Source organism: Cataglyphis hispanica, chromosome 2 (genome assembly GCF_021464435.1).
Source record: "Cataglyphis hispanica isolate Lineage 1 chromosome 2, ULB_Chis1_1.0, whole genome shotgun sequence".
NCBI classification, from domain to species: Eukaryota; Metazoa; Arthropoda; class Insecta; order Hymenoptera; family Formicidae; genus Cataglyphis; species Cataglyphis hispanica.
This window is the reverse complement of record NC_065955.1, coordinates 15,354,839-15,369,606: the sequence shown is the minus strand read 5'-3', so window position 1 is coordinate 15,369,606 and position 14,768 is coordinate 15,354,839. Positions and strand designations below refer to the sequence as shown.

At 24.3% G+C, this 14,768-nt stretch overlaps 1 protein-coding gene and 1 pseudogene across 1 annotated transcript; one reads left to right on the top strand and one right to left on the bottom strand.

The window, feature by feature from the left end:
* Positions 1 to 389: 389 nt before the first annotated feature.
* LOC126857113 (40S ribosomal protein S8-like) lies at positions 390 to 2,126 on the bottom strand (annotated as a pseudogene).
* Positions 2,127 to 4,736: 2,610 nt separating this feature from the next.
* LOC126858833 (uncharacterized protein DDB_G0283697-like) lies at positions 4,737 to 14,553 on the top strand. The gene is given in 10 exon segments (XM_050609438.1): positions 4,737 to 4,766; positions 4,768 to 5,123; positions 5,676 to 5,860; positions 11,469 to 11,576; positions 11,955 to 12,045; positions 12,136 to 12,201; positions 12,421 to 12,540; positions 12,792 to 12,972; positions 13,091 to 13,259; positions 13,840 to 14,553. Coding segments are annotated over 10 exon segments (1,323 nt in total). The 3' UTR covers positions 13,857 to 14,553.
* The last annotated feature ends 215 nt before the right edge of the window (positions 14,554 to 14,768 follow it).

Here is a 14,768-nt window from a genome sequence, read left to right as displayed (position 1 = left end):
AGTGGAAGAACACATAGCGAAAACTGCATTGCGCAGAGTGCTTTATGTTTATCATTAGATACGATATGTGGATATATATATAATTATATATATTTATATTTTTTATTATGCTGTGAATTTTATCCCCCCTCTTCTTTTTAAGAGTCTTTCTCGATGGCGACATCAAAACGATTGTGATTATTCAGTAAATTATATTAAAAATAAGAGCTTATTCAATAAATTATATTAAAACTAAGAGATTCTTTTGTGTATATATATATATATATATATATATATATATATATAATGTACATACATACATGCATGTATATATTTTTGTTTAAAATATTCGTTTCTTTTTTTTTTTTGTAAGTTTGCACTCCTTGATAAAAGTAAAAAATGCAAAACAATTTTATTTTTGTAAAAGTTTTTTTTTTATTATAATAAATATATTTATTTCGCTTTTTTACTCTTAATTTTTCTCATGTAAAATTCAAGTTCTTTGCCTTCTAGAATGTAACCATCAACTCTGCCACATTGACCTGGTCTGCTTGCTACACAAGCTAAAAAATAAAATAATTTATTTTCAAGTCTGTCATCAAATTTAAAATATATACATAATGCAATATATTAACAAGTATTTAAAAATATCAATTTGATAAATATTAATTTATTTCATGAAAAATGTTATGAAAAAAATAAGGTATTTATACCAAGGACACGTCCTGTTGCAAACTGCTCTTCCAAAGCAGGTTCTACCTTGGCAAATCGCTGTCTGGCCTTGTATTTTGCTTCTGTTTTCTTGGAACGCTTTTTGTTCAACACTTCCTCTTCAGCCTCTGTCTATAAAAATAATTGCACTTTGTACATTGTATATTTCATACATCATTCCATATATTTAAATTGAGTTAAATTTTAGTAGTAATATTTTAGTAGCTACCAGTTTTGCACCTCTTTTGCGACCCAGTGGAAAGACGTAATAACTTTCATACCACTGTCTGAATGGTGTTGCATCAATGGTGACAATAGCATTTTTCACTAGAGTTTTTGTTCGTACTAACTCATTGTTTGATGCATTGTAAACAACATCAATAATACGAGTTTTTCTGGTACTGCATTCAGAGCCCCAAGAAAAGTTTCCTGTATCCAATCTAAGAGCTCTGTACTTCTTATTGCCTCCATGTGTACGAACCTTATATACATACATACAAAAAGCACAAACATATTTATAACAGAATTTAAACCATTAGATATATGTTATATTTAGAATTGAAATCAGAGAGCTGTAGGATTATGGTCAATCATAGCACTCAGAATAGGTAAGGAAGTCATCATTTTGTACTTTTTTTTTGTAAATGTTAATAGATTACATTCTAAAAAAAATATTATTCTATCAATATTTGTAATAACTTAAATATTATTTTGATATATAATGTTGCTTAATAATATGATCAGTGCAAACTACAATTTTATTTATTATAATAATAATAGTCATTATTTATAATATTGTATCATTTATTGATATTCATTTATTTTTATAATATATATTATTTATTATAAAATTGAGTTCTAACTTACAGTATGAATCCGTTGTGGTCCAAGCTTAGTGTTCGCAGCTGGACGTCCCTAATTCAAATTTCCTTTTCTTACTGAAGGGCTTCTCTTTCCACCAGTAGCTCGTCTTTTATGCCAATGATCCCGTGAAATACCTGCGATACAACATTGATAAATATAATATAATATAAATTTAAGCATTATCACATTTTAAAAATAGTTATCCTATTCAAATATAGAATATATAAATATATATAGACACAGTGGAACTTTTTTTAGAAAGCTTTTATTTTATATAATAATATATAACTAATAATAATTTATAACTATATAAATAATTCATTTACATTTACCAATATATAGTATATCAATTATTAAAAAGAATAAATATAAATATAAATCATAATAGAAAAAAATTACATTTAAAATTATATTTAATGGACGCTTATTGCGAAATTGTGTAAAAATAACATTTTCTTTTGGAGCAAGTATAGCAGTCCAAGCACTGTTCGATGTTTCATTGTCAATATATAACAAAAAAACGTGGATTTGTATTTTTATAAATAATATTGATAAAATTATCTCTTACCCATCTTGCTATTTATTAAAAAGAACTTGAACTTGAAACTGCAAAATGCTAGAGAGGTTATTGATCAAATACAGCGAAAATTTACGAAATCACGGATGCATTCAGAAAACACAACCATTGGTTAGCAATCGAACGTGATTGGTTCTTACTTCTAGAGCTAACAAATCAATGTCGAGTGTTGATAAGACGATACTCAACGGTTGTATCTCCTGAACGCACTCTATATATGCGGTAAATGCTGCGATAACCAATCAGGAGCCAAGCACAGATCGGGCTCCGGCAAGCGCCTGGCTCAGTCTCATAAGTTTCATTGTCAGTGCCACTCAGTGTCGCGACTAGGTATGGTTAGACTGTTGTGATCTGTGACGTGGCTTGAGAACAAGTGACGCTATAATCTTAAAAATATATTGTGACTAACATAAAATGAAGATACTACTTTGTTGATGAAAAAAAGTGGTTCTGCCCATGATTGAAATCCATAAAGAATATTAACACCAATACTTCGTTGATGTTGATAATTGTTCGATAGTTTTGTGTGAGAAGCTATATATAATAATATAAAATATTAATTAGAAACTATAAAAGCTACCAAATATTAGAAGCAATGATCAAATGTTAATTAGGAACTATATATGGAATCAAATTTTAATTATTATTTTGTTGGGGTTTGGTTTTTGTTTTTTTCTGAAAAAATTAATATTAATTTATCTGGAGATTTATTTTTTTTAATTATTTCATTGTCTTTTGCACATACGCAATAAAAGATTTATTTTTGTTCGAGATCGATTTTTCTTAAGACATATATGAGAGGTTATATTAGAGATATGATTAAAAGCTTTTCTTTGATTTTAAAGAAAAACCCAGAACATGGTTTTTTTATTGTTCTATTGAGTGAAAGATAGTGAAAAAGAAGTATTTTTAATGAAGCAATTTTTTAATGATGAAGCATTTTCATGTTCTAATAGTTCTATAGAAACCTAACCTAATAATGCTATAGACATAAGCTGGGTTCGGGGAGCACGCTTTTAGCGCTATGAGCGTGCTCTATCTTTGTTATTTATTGAAGTTGAACAAGGATAGAGCACACTCATAGCGCTAAAAGCGTGCTCCCGAATCCAGCCTTAGTATTATATATCTCAATACTTTTCTCCTTCAATATATTGAAATATATGCAAAAACATTCAGCAAAAAGAATCTAGTCTCTTCTATAATGCAATTCCATAATTGATCTGTTAGAGATTTTAGTTTAGAAATCTAATCAATAATTTATATATATTTAATTGTGACATTTTTTTAAATCTAATTTTATTTTAGTAATAGTATGGCAATACTATCAATTACTATTATTAATTAATTCTGTATTAATATAAAAAATTATATATATTTATTGAAGAACTGAAGAAAAAAGAGTTTTTAGTTGAATTTTTATTAAAGAGCAAAAAATAATACAATAGAACTATGTCTATAATACTATGTATTAATTTAGAATAAATATAATGAAATACAAGAATATATATATGAGACTTTCATATTGTCATGTTTTATATATTAAACATATGATTAGTTGATTACTCTGCAAATGTTTATATGAGTATACAAAATTGTTTCAATAAGAATATTAATAATCTATAGCTACTAATCTTTAAATTTATTATATTGAATCATAAGAAAATTTCATCTTGCATATATTCATAAAGTTTGTATATATATTAAATTTAATTACATTTGTATTATATATATTCAGTTTGTAGAAATTACAGCCTTGCTTTTTTTAAAATTTGGTAGGTTACACATATTTGTAGAATGTGTGATTTGTTCTCGAAGAAATTATTTGTTTTGTTTTGTTGTTTATGCAATTATATTTGAATTTAGTCATTTATATATATATATATATATATATATATATATATATATATATATATAGCATGTCATATTGTTATTACAATAAGTAAATTATTTTTTTTTATGGAATAGTGTTAATGTTTATTATCCTATTGATAAATTGACAAATTTGCACTTTGATATTTATAAAGTAATGCTTTTTCAGACATTAAAGTATAATGTAAATAATATAATATAATGTAATTAAAGTATAAAATATAAACATATCACATAATAAAAGTTTAAGTTATGTATTTTATTAATATTTAGGGAGAAACAAAAAAACATTTATGGTCAATATTCAGAAAATGGTTCTTCCATAATTCAGTTATAATAATGTTGCATAAAATTAATTCAACTATAACTCAATTACATAAAAAAATCACATAAACGACAATTTTTCCAAAACTTTTGGACACAATTTTTATGCTACTATACAATTTTTAAATATATCATGCCTAAAAATTAAAAAATCACATACATTTATAAACAAGTATGTCTGTATAAATATCAAATTTTTGACTATATTGATTTTATACATATTCCATATGTATAGAAATTATTTATTATATATGTATGTTTTCAATACAGAAATTAATTCCTGTTGAAAAAGTTGTAAGATTCAAATGTAAGCTTGCTTCTTTTAATCTATTAATTGCAATGCTTCTAATAATCATAATAAAAATTTTTTAGAAACATTCACTTTATTAGAAAATTAAAATTGAAATTTATTATGGTTTTAGCAATATATTTTGCTTTGCATCATATTTTCACAAATGAATCCAACACGATCAACCAATGTTCGGCGACATGAGGAATCAAGATCTGCTCGGAATGAAGACCAGGATGTTCATTCAATTTCACGCTCAAGGACCGAAGAAGAAAAGCAAAGACGTAGACGTGAATGGCAACGGCAGCAAGAGCGAGAAAGGCAACATGAAAAATTAAAACAGCAAAAAATTTTAGAATATGAAAGAAGACGTGCACAAGCTTTAGGATATGCTGAACCAAAATCTTTAGATCGTAGTCGAAGCAAAAGCAGTAGCAAGTCTCCTTCACAGTATCGGCATAGAGAAAAATCTATGACAAGTGTTTCCAAATCTGCTACGCTGTTTGAAAAGTAAGTTTTAGACATATATATACACACATATATATAGCTTTATATGTGTATATATTTTTTCTACTTTAAGCATTTACTTTTTAAAATAAAGTGATTATAAAGAAAAATTTGTAAATGCCTGAAGTCACACTTAATTGAAAAAATAAAAAAAACTTATGAAAGTAGGAGAGAGAGAGAGATGATACGAAATAATTTATAAAGAAAATTACAATACAATATAAACTTTTAATGTTTATCCATAGTAATCATTTCATAAATTTTATTTGATTATGCATATGTTATTTGTCATCTAAAGAATAATCAAATGGCAATGATGATATTTTCAATATCATAAAAAGCATGATAGTTTATTAGCAAAATAAAATAAAAAAAAAAAAAATAAATAAATAAAATTATATGAAAAACTAAAGCAAAATATAATTTTTAAGAATAGATTTAAAAGTAGATTTGTCTTTTTGGAAATCCTTTCTGAAAAAATCTGATTATATACTTTAATGCAAAATGTTTGACAGTTATAATTAATTTAATATATTACAATTGAATTTTCTTCAGAATAGATGGATCTACAAGTGGAACAGTTCCATTATTCAAAGGTCCTGAGGGCATACAAATTAGCACTACTGAACTACGTCGAATTAAAGTTGATATTCGCAGAAATATTCCTACAAAAGGACCTATTTCCGAACTACAACGAAGTATACTTAATGCTGAAGAAGTGGTCCTCAAAAGAAGAGAGGGTAAAATATTCACTTTTTCTCTGAAATTTTATCTAAATTTTTCTAAATTTTTATATTTTACAGAAATTATTATTTAGCACTCAGGATGTCTATTCCCTAAAAAAACTTGGAAAACTTGGAATTTCTTAGGAGTTTCCTGTTTCCTATCGAAAATTCGAGAATTTTTTAAAAATTCTATTAGAACTTAGTAAATTGTTTAAAAAATTTGTGATAATTTTGTTTTTATATTATTATAGCCATTTTTGCTAACTAGTGATTAACTAAAATGTGAATTAAATATATGTTTTAGATTTATTATAAATATATATATTTTTGTTATACATATATATATATATATATATATATATATATATATATATATATATATATATATATTCAATACTTTTATTACAAAAGTTATTCAATTCTTTTTGATATATTTTCAAATGTAATATTTGGAGTTTAAGTGGCGTTTTATTTTTTTGTATATATGAAAAACATTAAAAAACGCATGTAATGAAAAAAAAAATTATTTTATAAAGTTGCATCTAAAAATCTTCTAATTTTGAAAAAATTCTGGAATTTTTAATAAAAATATTTGGAAGATTAAGGAATTTGTTTACAAAATTTGAGTAGACATTCTAGCATTACAACAATTGAAGAATCCAGTCAGTAACAGCCAAGTCAATAGCCAAGTCAGTAATCTTCATTGGACAATAATCTTCATATAAATTGGTGATAATTTCTCATTGCATTAATCGCATGGAAGTTATATATTACATGTTACGCCAAATTAATGGATAGTCCTGCATTCTTACAAAATTTATTATATATTATATAAAATCATAAGATAAAATCTTCCATAAAGATAAAATAAAAATGATCATGTCAAATGATGACAATTATATGCACATGATTCAATAATTTTTTATAACATAAAGCAAATGTTGCGAGCAAAGAAGAAACAAAGTTTTCATATAAAGATAATGAATCTTTAAAAGTCAGCTTTTTCACATCCAAAGATATCAAGATATTATCAAGAATCAAGAGTTATGTCTTTAAAAACTAATAAAATTAATATTTAGTAAATAACTCTTGATTATATCAAGATAGAATGGATAGAAATTTTTTAAATTTCTATATTCAAAGAATTGATCAAAAAATTATGTAATAAACTATAATAAAAGTTCATGAGTAAAGTGAAATTGATGTGACATTGTGGAACACCTGCGAAGAATGGAACAGTCAATATTTATATATTTCCTCCAAAGTTGGTCTTCAAGATTACAACCTGGAAGAAAAAAAACAATATTACATCTGCCAAATTAATATATTGATAGTTTTTCTCTTAATAAAGAATTTAAAAATACATTACAGAATAATAGCAATATTCAGATACAATAAAGAATGAAAGAAATATTTCTCTTGAAATGAGTTAAAAAAGTCAGGAATGAGTAATAAAAGATTACTGATATTTATTATAAAAAGTTTTTTGAAGAAAATTAAATTATTTGCAAAGAAGTGATCAAGAAATAATACAACTCGTTAAATAATAATTTTTAGTAATAATAATTTAGAGATGAAACATAAAATCAATGTCATTTTAGAAGAGATCCTGCAGTTTGAAAAAAAGGAACAGTCATCTATATATTTTCTTCAAAGTTCTGATTACAACACGGAAGAGAAAGGCCATGAAACTTCAATGAAAAACTGAAAATATTTGAAAGTCATATTTAAAAGATCTATAGAGAAAGAAAGAGAAAAATTGTCTTCTATATTTGCTCTAGAATTGCTAATATATATATATAAAAAGATGATTGGAAAAAAGATACTTATTTTATAAATTAATATATCGATAATTTTACTTCTATGAAGAATTTACAAAATCAAAAAAGCTGCATGAAGATTAATTATCTTCTATATTTTGTTCCTGTGGGACAAGGGCAGAAGCAGGAACTCGAATACTTCTTACAAGGATAAGGACCATGAGTTGATATCTCTCCATCTCCTCTCCCTCTTATCCGAAGCTTTTTGAGATGTAAAAAATTCTGTTTCATGAAAAATGTTAATCTACTTTACAAATTACTTGACCATGTTATGTTACGTAGCAATATTAGAAGAAGAATGAGACAAATTGAAAAAGAGGTTTGTAATGAAGACAAGATTATATTTTTATGATTAATACTAAGAAAAGGAAGAACAGAGAAAAGATAACAAGTATAGAAATTTTTTTACCTGTAAAGACTTGTTTATATTAAAGTTCATTGAAATGCACAATAAAAGTAAAATATATATAAAATATAAATATAATATAAATATAAATATATATAAAAGTATATATAAATATATATAAAAGTAAAATATATAATTCTTTTTAAGACAGTTTTTCCATATATAAAAAATAAAACAAATTGTTACTTTTATTAAATATAGAATAATATATAGTGACATGTATCCATTTTCTATAATTAATTTATGTATATATATATATATATATATATATATATATATATATATATATATAATATAGATGTCTAAGTTTTAATATAACATTTTAAAATTTCTCTATTTGATAGCCAATTGCATGACATTGTATCTTTCTGTGTCTCCTTGCTGAGCACCCGTTTCATGATTGGGAAATATTACTAACACGTTAGAATATGCAATATTTTTTGAAAAGTAATTAGAATGATATTTCTAACTGAAGATTTTAAACATACTATACAACTGTTATTCAAATTAATATAATTAATTTATATGGCAAATTATAAAAATAATATATTTGTCATTATAAATATATATTTTATTAAATTGACTTATTTAATTAAAATATATATATTTGATTATATATTATAAATATAAAATTTTTTATGTTATATATTATAAATATAAAATTTTTTGGAGAAATTTTATATTTGTTTCTTATAAAAAAAGTTTATTTAATAATTATATGTCATATCAAATAATAATATTAAATTAAATTTACAAAATATAATACAAGAAAGAAAAGAAAACAATATATATAATATAATTGGCTTTTAATCATATAGATTTGTTCTTTATAGCTAAACTGGCTGAATTAATACAGAGTTAATTTATCTTTTTCCAATGGAAAGAAAAAGATAAACTTTGAACTAGTGCAGCCAAATCAGGTATAAAGAACAGACCTTATATTTAATAGCATGCATATTGATTGAACAATAGTTGCTTCACAGAAGATGTTATTATGTCATTGATAAAGGATATAGAAAGGAAATTAATGATTGAAGCAAGTCAATAATGTACATACAGTGAAGATAAAATTAAATTCTTCGAGACTAATGCTATACAAAGTACAACGAATGAAGATATTCGAAAACAGGTAGAGAAATTTCTTTCTTTTATTGTTTTTCTTTTTTATTCTTAAAATTATAAGATTATTAAATATAAAAGTGAGTATGATATAATATTTATATTCAGTAATGACAGCAATAGGCTCAGGATAAGAACAATTAGATGGAAAAAGTAACAAATAAGAATCCAGGCGCGGATATCGGTGCGCAAATTTATTATTGTTATATTCAATTAACCAATGTGCATTTAAAATGTACGTTTTGGAGTGTTTTGTGGTATCTTCAGGATAGGTACAAATATATAGAGATCGAATTTGAATTTTAAAACCTGACATCACATTTGCAGTTACACTACGCAAATCTCAAATTATTTAATAATTTAACAATAATAAATTTGCGCACACTTGCGCCTGGATTCTTATCTGCTAGTTTTTTCATTTAGTATTTATGTATAGTATTAATGAATATATAAATAATATATCTACACACTTTTATGTGATATAATAAACAAATAAAGAGAAACTTTATCAAATACAGATTGATACATTGATTTTATATGATTAATATTTATATATATTAATTTATTGATAAATTAATATTTAATAATTATAGTTTATGATGTAGCACTTAGAACTGTATAGCACTGGGAATTTCATCATGCATTTTCAATTATTTTAACAGTTTAACATTTTTTGCAGACAATATAATAATAACATATTTTTTATCAGCAAAATAAGTATATAAGTATATAATGAAATTTAATAATGATATACTGACAATAGTTTGTGATAAATATTTGTTTGCAAGGCAATTAGAGTATTATCAATATACATATCAAGAATGTTATTAAAATAATAAGAATTGATAGGGATATTATTAATTAATATATATTATATATATTTGTATATGTATAATTCCGTTTTTAACAAAGTATTTAAAATTATTTTTGTAATAAATTTATTTAATAAAGTTTGTTAAATTTTTACACATGTAAAAGAGATTAACTTATAAAAATTGTATACAATTCTCTTTATTTGTTTAAAAAAAATAGTAAAGGATAAGATAGAATATGAAAAAAAAATAGAACCAGCAATTAATTCAAATGATTTAGATGGATTTAGGTCCAGGCCATTGGAAGATCAGACCAATTAACACCCAATCGAAGATCCTTGCTATGAACAACGAATAAAGAAGCTGATATAGAGCCACTGGATTTATAGAAAGTATAGTCACATAATTAAAATATAATTAATTAGTCAATATTTATAAAAATAAAAGGAGAACATTGGAATTAAAAATGTTAAAAATACTTGAATATATATTTTACGAAATTACAACAATGGAAGATATTTTCTGGAAGATGATTAGATTGGTATTAATCTTCATTGAAGATATTTTACAATACTATTTATAGTTTGATTAATTTACCATAAACAGCATATAGCAAATTATAAAATAGTTTTAATCAGATTTAAGTGAAGATTAAATTTTATATATTGAGTTATTGCATAGAAAATGTTCAAAAATTTATACTTTATGGAATGTATAAAATAAGTTTTTTCGATAATCAATTATTACATATTATACATTAAAATGATGTTAAAATAAACTTCACATTTAAAGATCGATATAATTATAAAATAATTGTTAATTTATTAATATACAAGTTTTAACAGATTCTCTTTGAATTTTTCCAGTTATTTATATTTCTCCTTATAAAATTGACTTGAAAATCCTGAAATAAAAGCATTTCATATGCAATAATCCAGTAATTTAGTTAGCATAATTTTTATTTTTAAATTATATAAGAAATGTGAATGTGTTGCAAACATGATAATTCATATTTTATTATTTTAATATGATAACCAAAAAAATTTATTATTTCTTTTTAAATGTTATTATTAACGAAATGCTATTCATCAAATGCATTATATAACTTTATATAAGATATATATTTTTTATTATCAATTCTTTATGCTTCTTTTATATTTATTAAAAAATTTTAAATACTTATATAACACTAAGATATTATTGCATGTACGATTTATTTGATTGCAATTATATTTGCAAATATTAGATATATTTACTAAAGGTATAAATATATTTATTATTCAAAGCATATAATATTCATAATATTATTGCTAATGCAATAATAGCTAAAAATAACGAATAAAATATTTTAAAAACGAAGATATTATTTAATTTGGATAATTGGAAGAAATATAAAACAATAGTCAAAATTTTTTGCTAGATGCATCTCAAAATTGTATCATTAAAAAATGTAATAAACTATATAGGAGAAGGATCTAAACCAATATTCGACAGAGAAGAAATTAAGAAAGCTGCTCAAATTAATGAAGTGGAGGAGCGACGTACAGTCGTAGCTGTGGATGGAGAACAATCAGGTATGTAGTATAGAAATATAGAAGTTAAATTATTTTAATTTAAATTGTTATTTAAAAATTAAAGTTTTATTATTCTGATTTAGATACAAATCAATAAATTTGTTAAATTTTGTTCTATTTTTCTTAGGCTATTCTAGATCCCTAAAAAAATAAAATAGAAGATTCTTGTGTATATTAAATATTATATATAGAAAATCAGTCTAAATTATGGATGCAAATTTTATTTATAGATTAAATGTCATTTAATTTGAGTAAAACAATACTTATATATAGAAACAAATTAATATTTTAATTTTCAACTTTCAACATTTTATAAATCCTAAATATCAATATAACACATATGAAAAATTCTTATACTTTAACATAACGATATTACAGTTTCGACCAGCAAGCCACAGACTTCCAAGAAACATTCTTCATCATTGAGTCCTACATATCATTCCAGATATGTATCTTCCCATCAATCCAGGTTTGTTTAATTTTTAATCATAATATATATTTTAATGATATTTTAATGATATATATATTTAACATTAAAAAAAAGTTTTTTCTATTTTAGATATCGTACAGATTCAAAACATCATGATAATAGGACAGAATTTCATGATCATCATAAGAATATCGGGTAAAACGATTTGTCATTATTTATTTATTTATTTATTTGTGAAAAAGCATCTAAGTTTATTTTATTTATTTTTATAACATTATTTATTTTAAAGCGATAAAAAAAACAAATGTTATATATGATGAAAAGAAATTATAACTTCTATTATTACTTCGTAATAATTACAGATTTTTTAAAACTTTTTAAAATTATTTTTTATATTTATAATTACTGTTTCAGAAGAAGCAGCATAGAGAAGCATAGAGAGTATAAAGATAAATATACAGAAAGAGATGCACATAAATACAACACTAATCGTTCGCGTTCTAGAGAACGGGATTCGCGCAAGTCACATTCCAGGTATGAAAATAAATGATCAATATTATTATTAACAATTTTATTATGTTATCATAAACTCTTTTATTATTGCAAAAGTATCATTATTAAAACTTTTAAAAATATTTAACACTAAATAAATTATTAGACTAATTGAACTAATTGATTTATATTTGCAAGAAGTGAGCAAAAAAATACTATTTTTTTACTAAAAATATAAATGGTTATTATTTTTTATTGTAATTGTGATATTATTTTTATTGTTATTGTTATAGGTCACTCATGGAAGAAAGATCTTATCGCGACAGATATCGTGACAGATCGAATGAACGTTCTCGTGAAAGAAGAGATAGAGATAGAGATAAAGATAGAGATAGAGATAGATCTAGATCTAGAGAACGAAGGGATGTAGCACCACATTATATCGAACCACCAATACATGTGCCTATCTATTATGTACGTGAGTTATGTAAATTCATATAAATCTAATTTCCGTTTTAACAAATCTCTATGCACAAATTTCTATAATTTCTTAATTCAACTTGTAATCGATTTATTTTTTAATAACTTTTAGAATCTTCCTCCAAGACCAATTGTAGTAAGCTCTATGGTCCCATTTAGAGGACAGGTTCCTCCTATGGGTAGAGGTCGACATTCTGCTCTAATGGCACCAGTTAGACCATTCCCTCCACGATTTATTCCTCCAGATATGTACAGATTGGGACCTCCACCTCCAAACCCAAGTAAAGATGTATAAATATAATATTATATAAATTATATTATATATGTAGTTTATAATATAATAATATATTCAGGGTGTCCGATAATTCGCGGATTACCCTTTAAGGGAAGGTAGAGGGTGTTATTCTGAATAGAAAAGTCCTGTACCATTTTGTGATTTTCTCAATATTTAAGAAAATATTAATTTTAAAGATCAGCCAACGAAGTGCCGCGAAAGCTCGTGGCGCGAAAATGCCTCCACTGTCAATTGATACTCGGTCCGCGGCGAGCAATGGGAGGAGCAGTTTGCGAGCATGCTTCGCTGGCAACCGAAAAAAATACACATAATGAAAAGATCACATACATAAAACGGAGCGCGCATTATGTGTATATTTCTTTGGTTTGCCATAGCAAAGCATGCTCGCAAACTGCTCCTCCCATTGCTTTGCCGCGGACCGAGTATCGAATTGACAGTGGGAGCGCATTTTCGCGCCACAAGCTTTCGAGCACTCGCTGGCTGATCTTTAATATATATATATATATATATATATATATATATATATATATATATATATATATGTAACATGGTATGAAATTTTGCAGGATATGGACCATTTTAAAAGTGAAACATATTCTTTATGCTCATCATATTTTACATTTAAAATCTATATGTTGAATGATATGGAATTGATGAGAGGAAAAAAATTATTCACACAGCTGATTAATTATTTACAAATTTCAAGATTGTAAGATTGGTCAAGAAGTAAATACATAAGAAATTGTTACAGATTGTATAGGTTCAATCAGACCATATTCTATCAATACTATATAATATGTAAAATATTTTAAAAATAGACATAAAGAGGCGATTCCTACATCATCAAAAAACAAATGACTATTAATGTTATTGTTCTTCTTGATGAAAACTCGATTAAAATTGGTTATTCAAAAAAGCTAAAAATAATAGTTCCTTGAACATGTACAGCACGTGTAGGTTACATCTATTTTCTCTGAATAGATTTGTCGTAAAAGATTCAGAGTAGTAAAGAAACTAAAGAAAAATCATATATAAATAATATAAAGGATTGCTGTCTTGAACATCACGACATCATATGAGATTTTTACTATCCAGGAAAATATTCAACTTTCAGCACTATTATTTTTGGTTTAATATAAATCCGATTTTAATTTAATAAAAAAATAGGGACAATAAGAAATAGAAATATAAATAGAAAAAAATAAGAATAAGGCATATACATTTTATATTATTATAGTAATATACACATTTTATGTTATTAAACATCATTGTTTATTCTGCTTTATGATTATTTTATTATGATTATTTTATATTCATATTTTATTTTATATATATTATAATCTCAGTAAAATTCAACAATATAATTGTTACATACAAGGTATGTTACGTTACAATTATATTGTTGAGTGGGAAATTATAACATTGATGTTATATTACTTTTATTTGTGGTTACTGGGATATATAATTTATATTTAATTTATATATTTATATAATT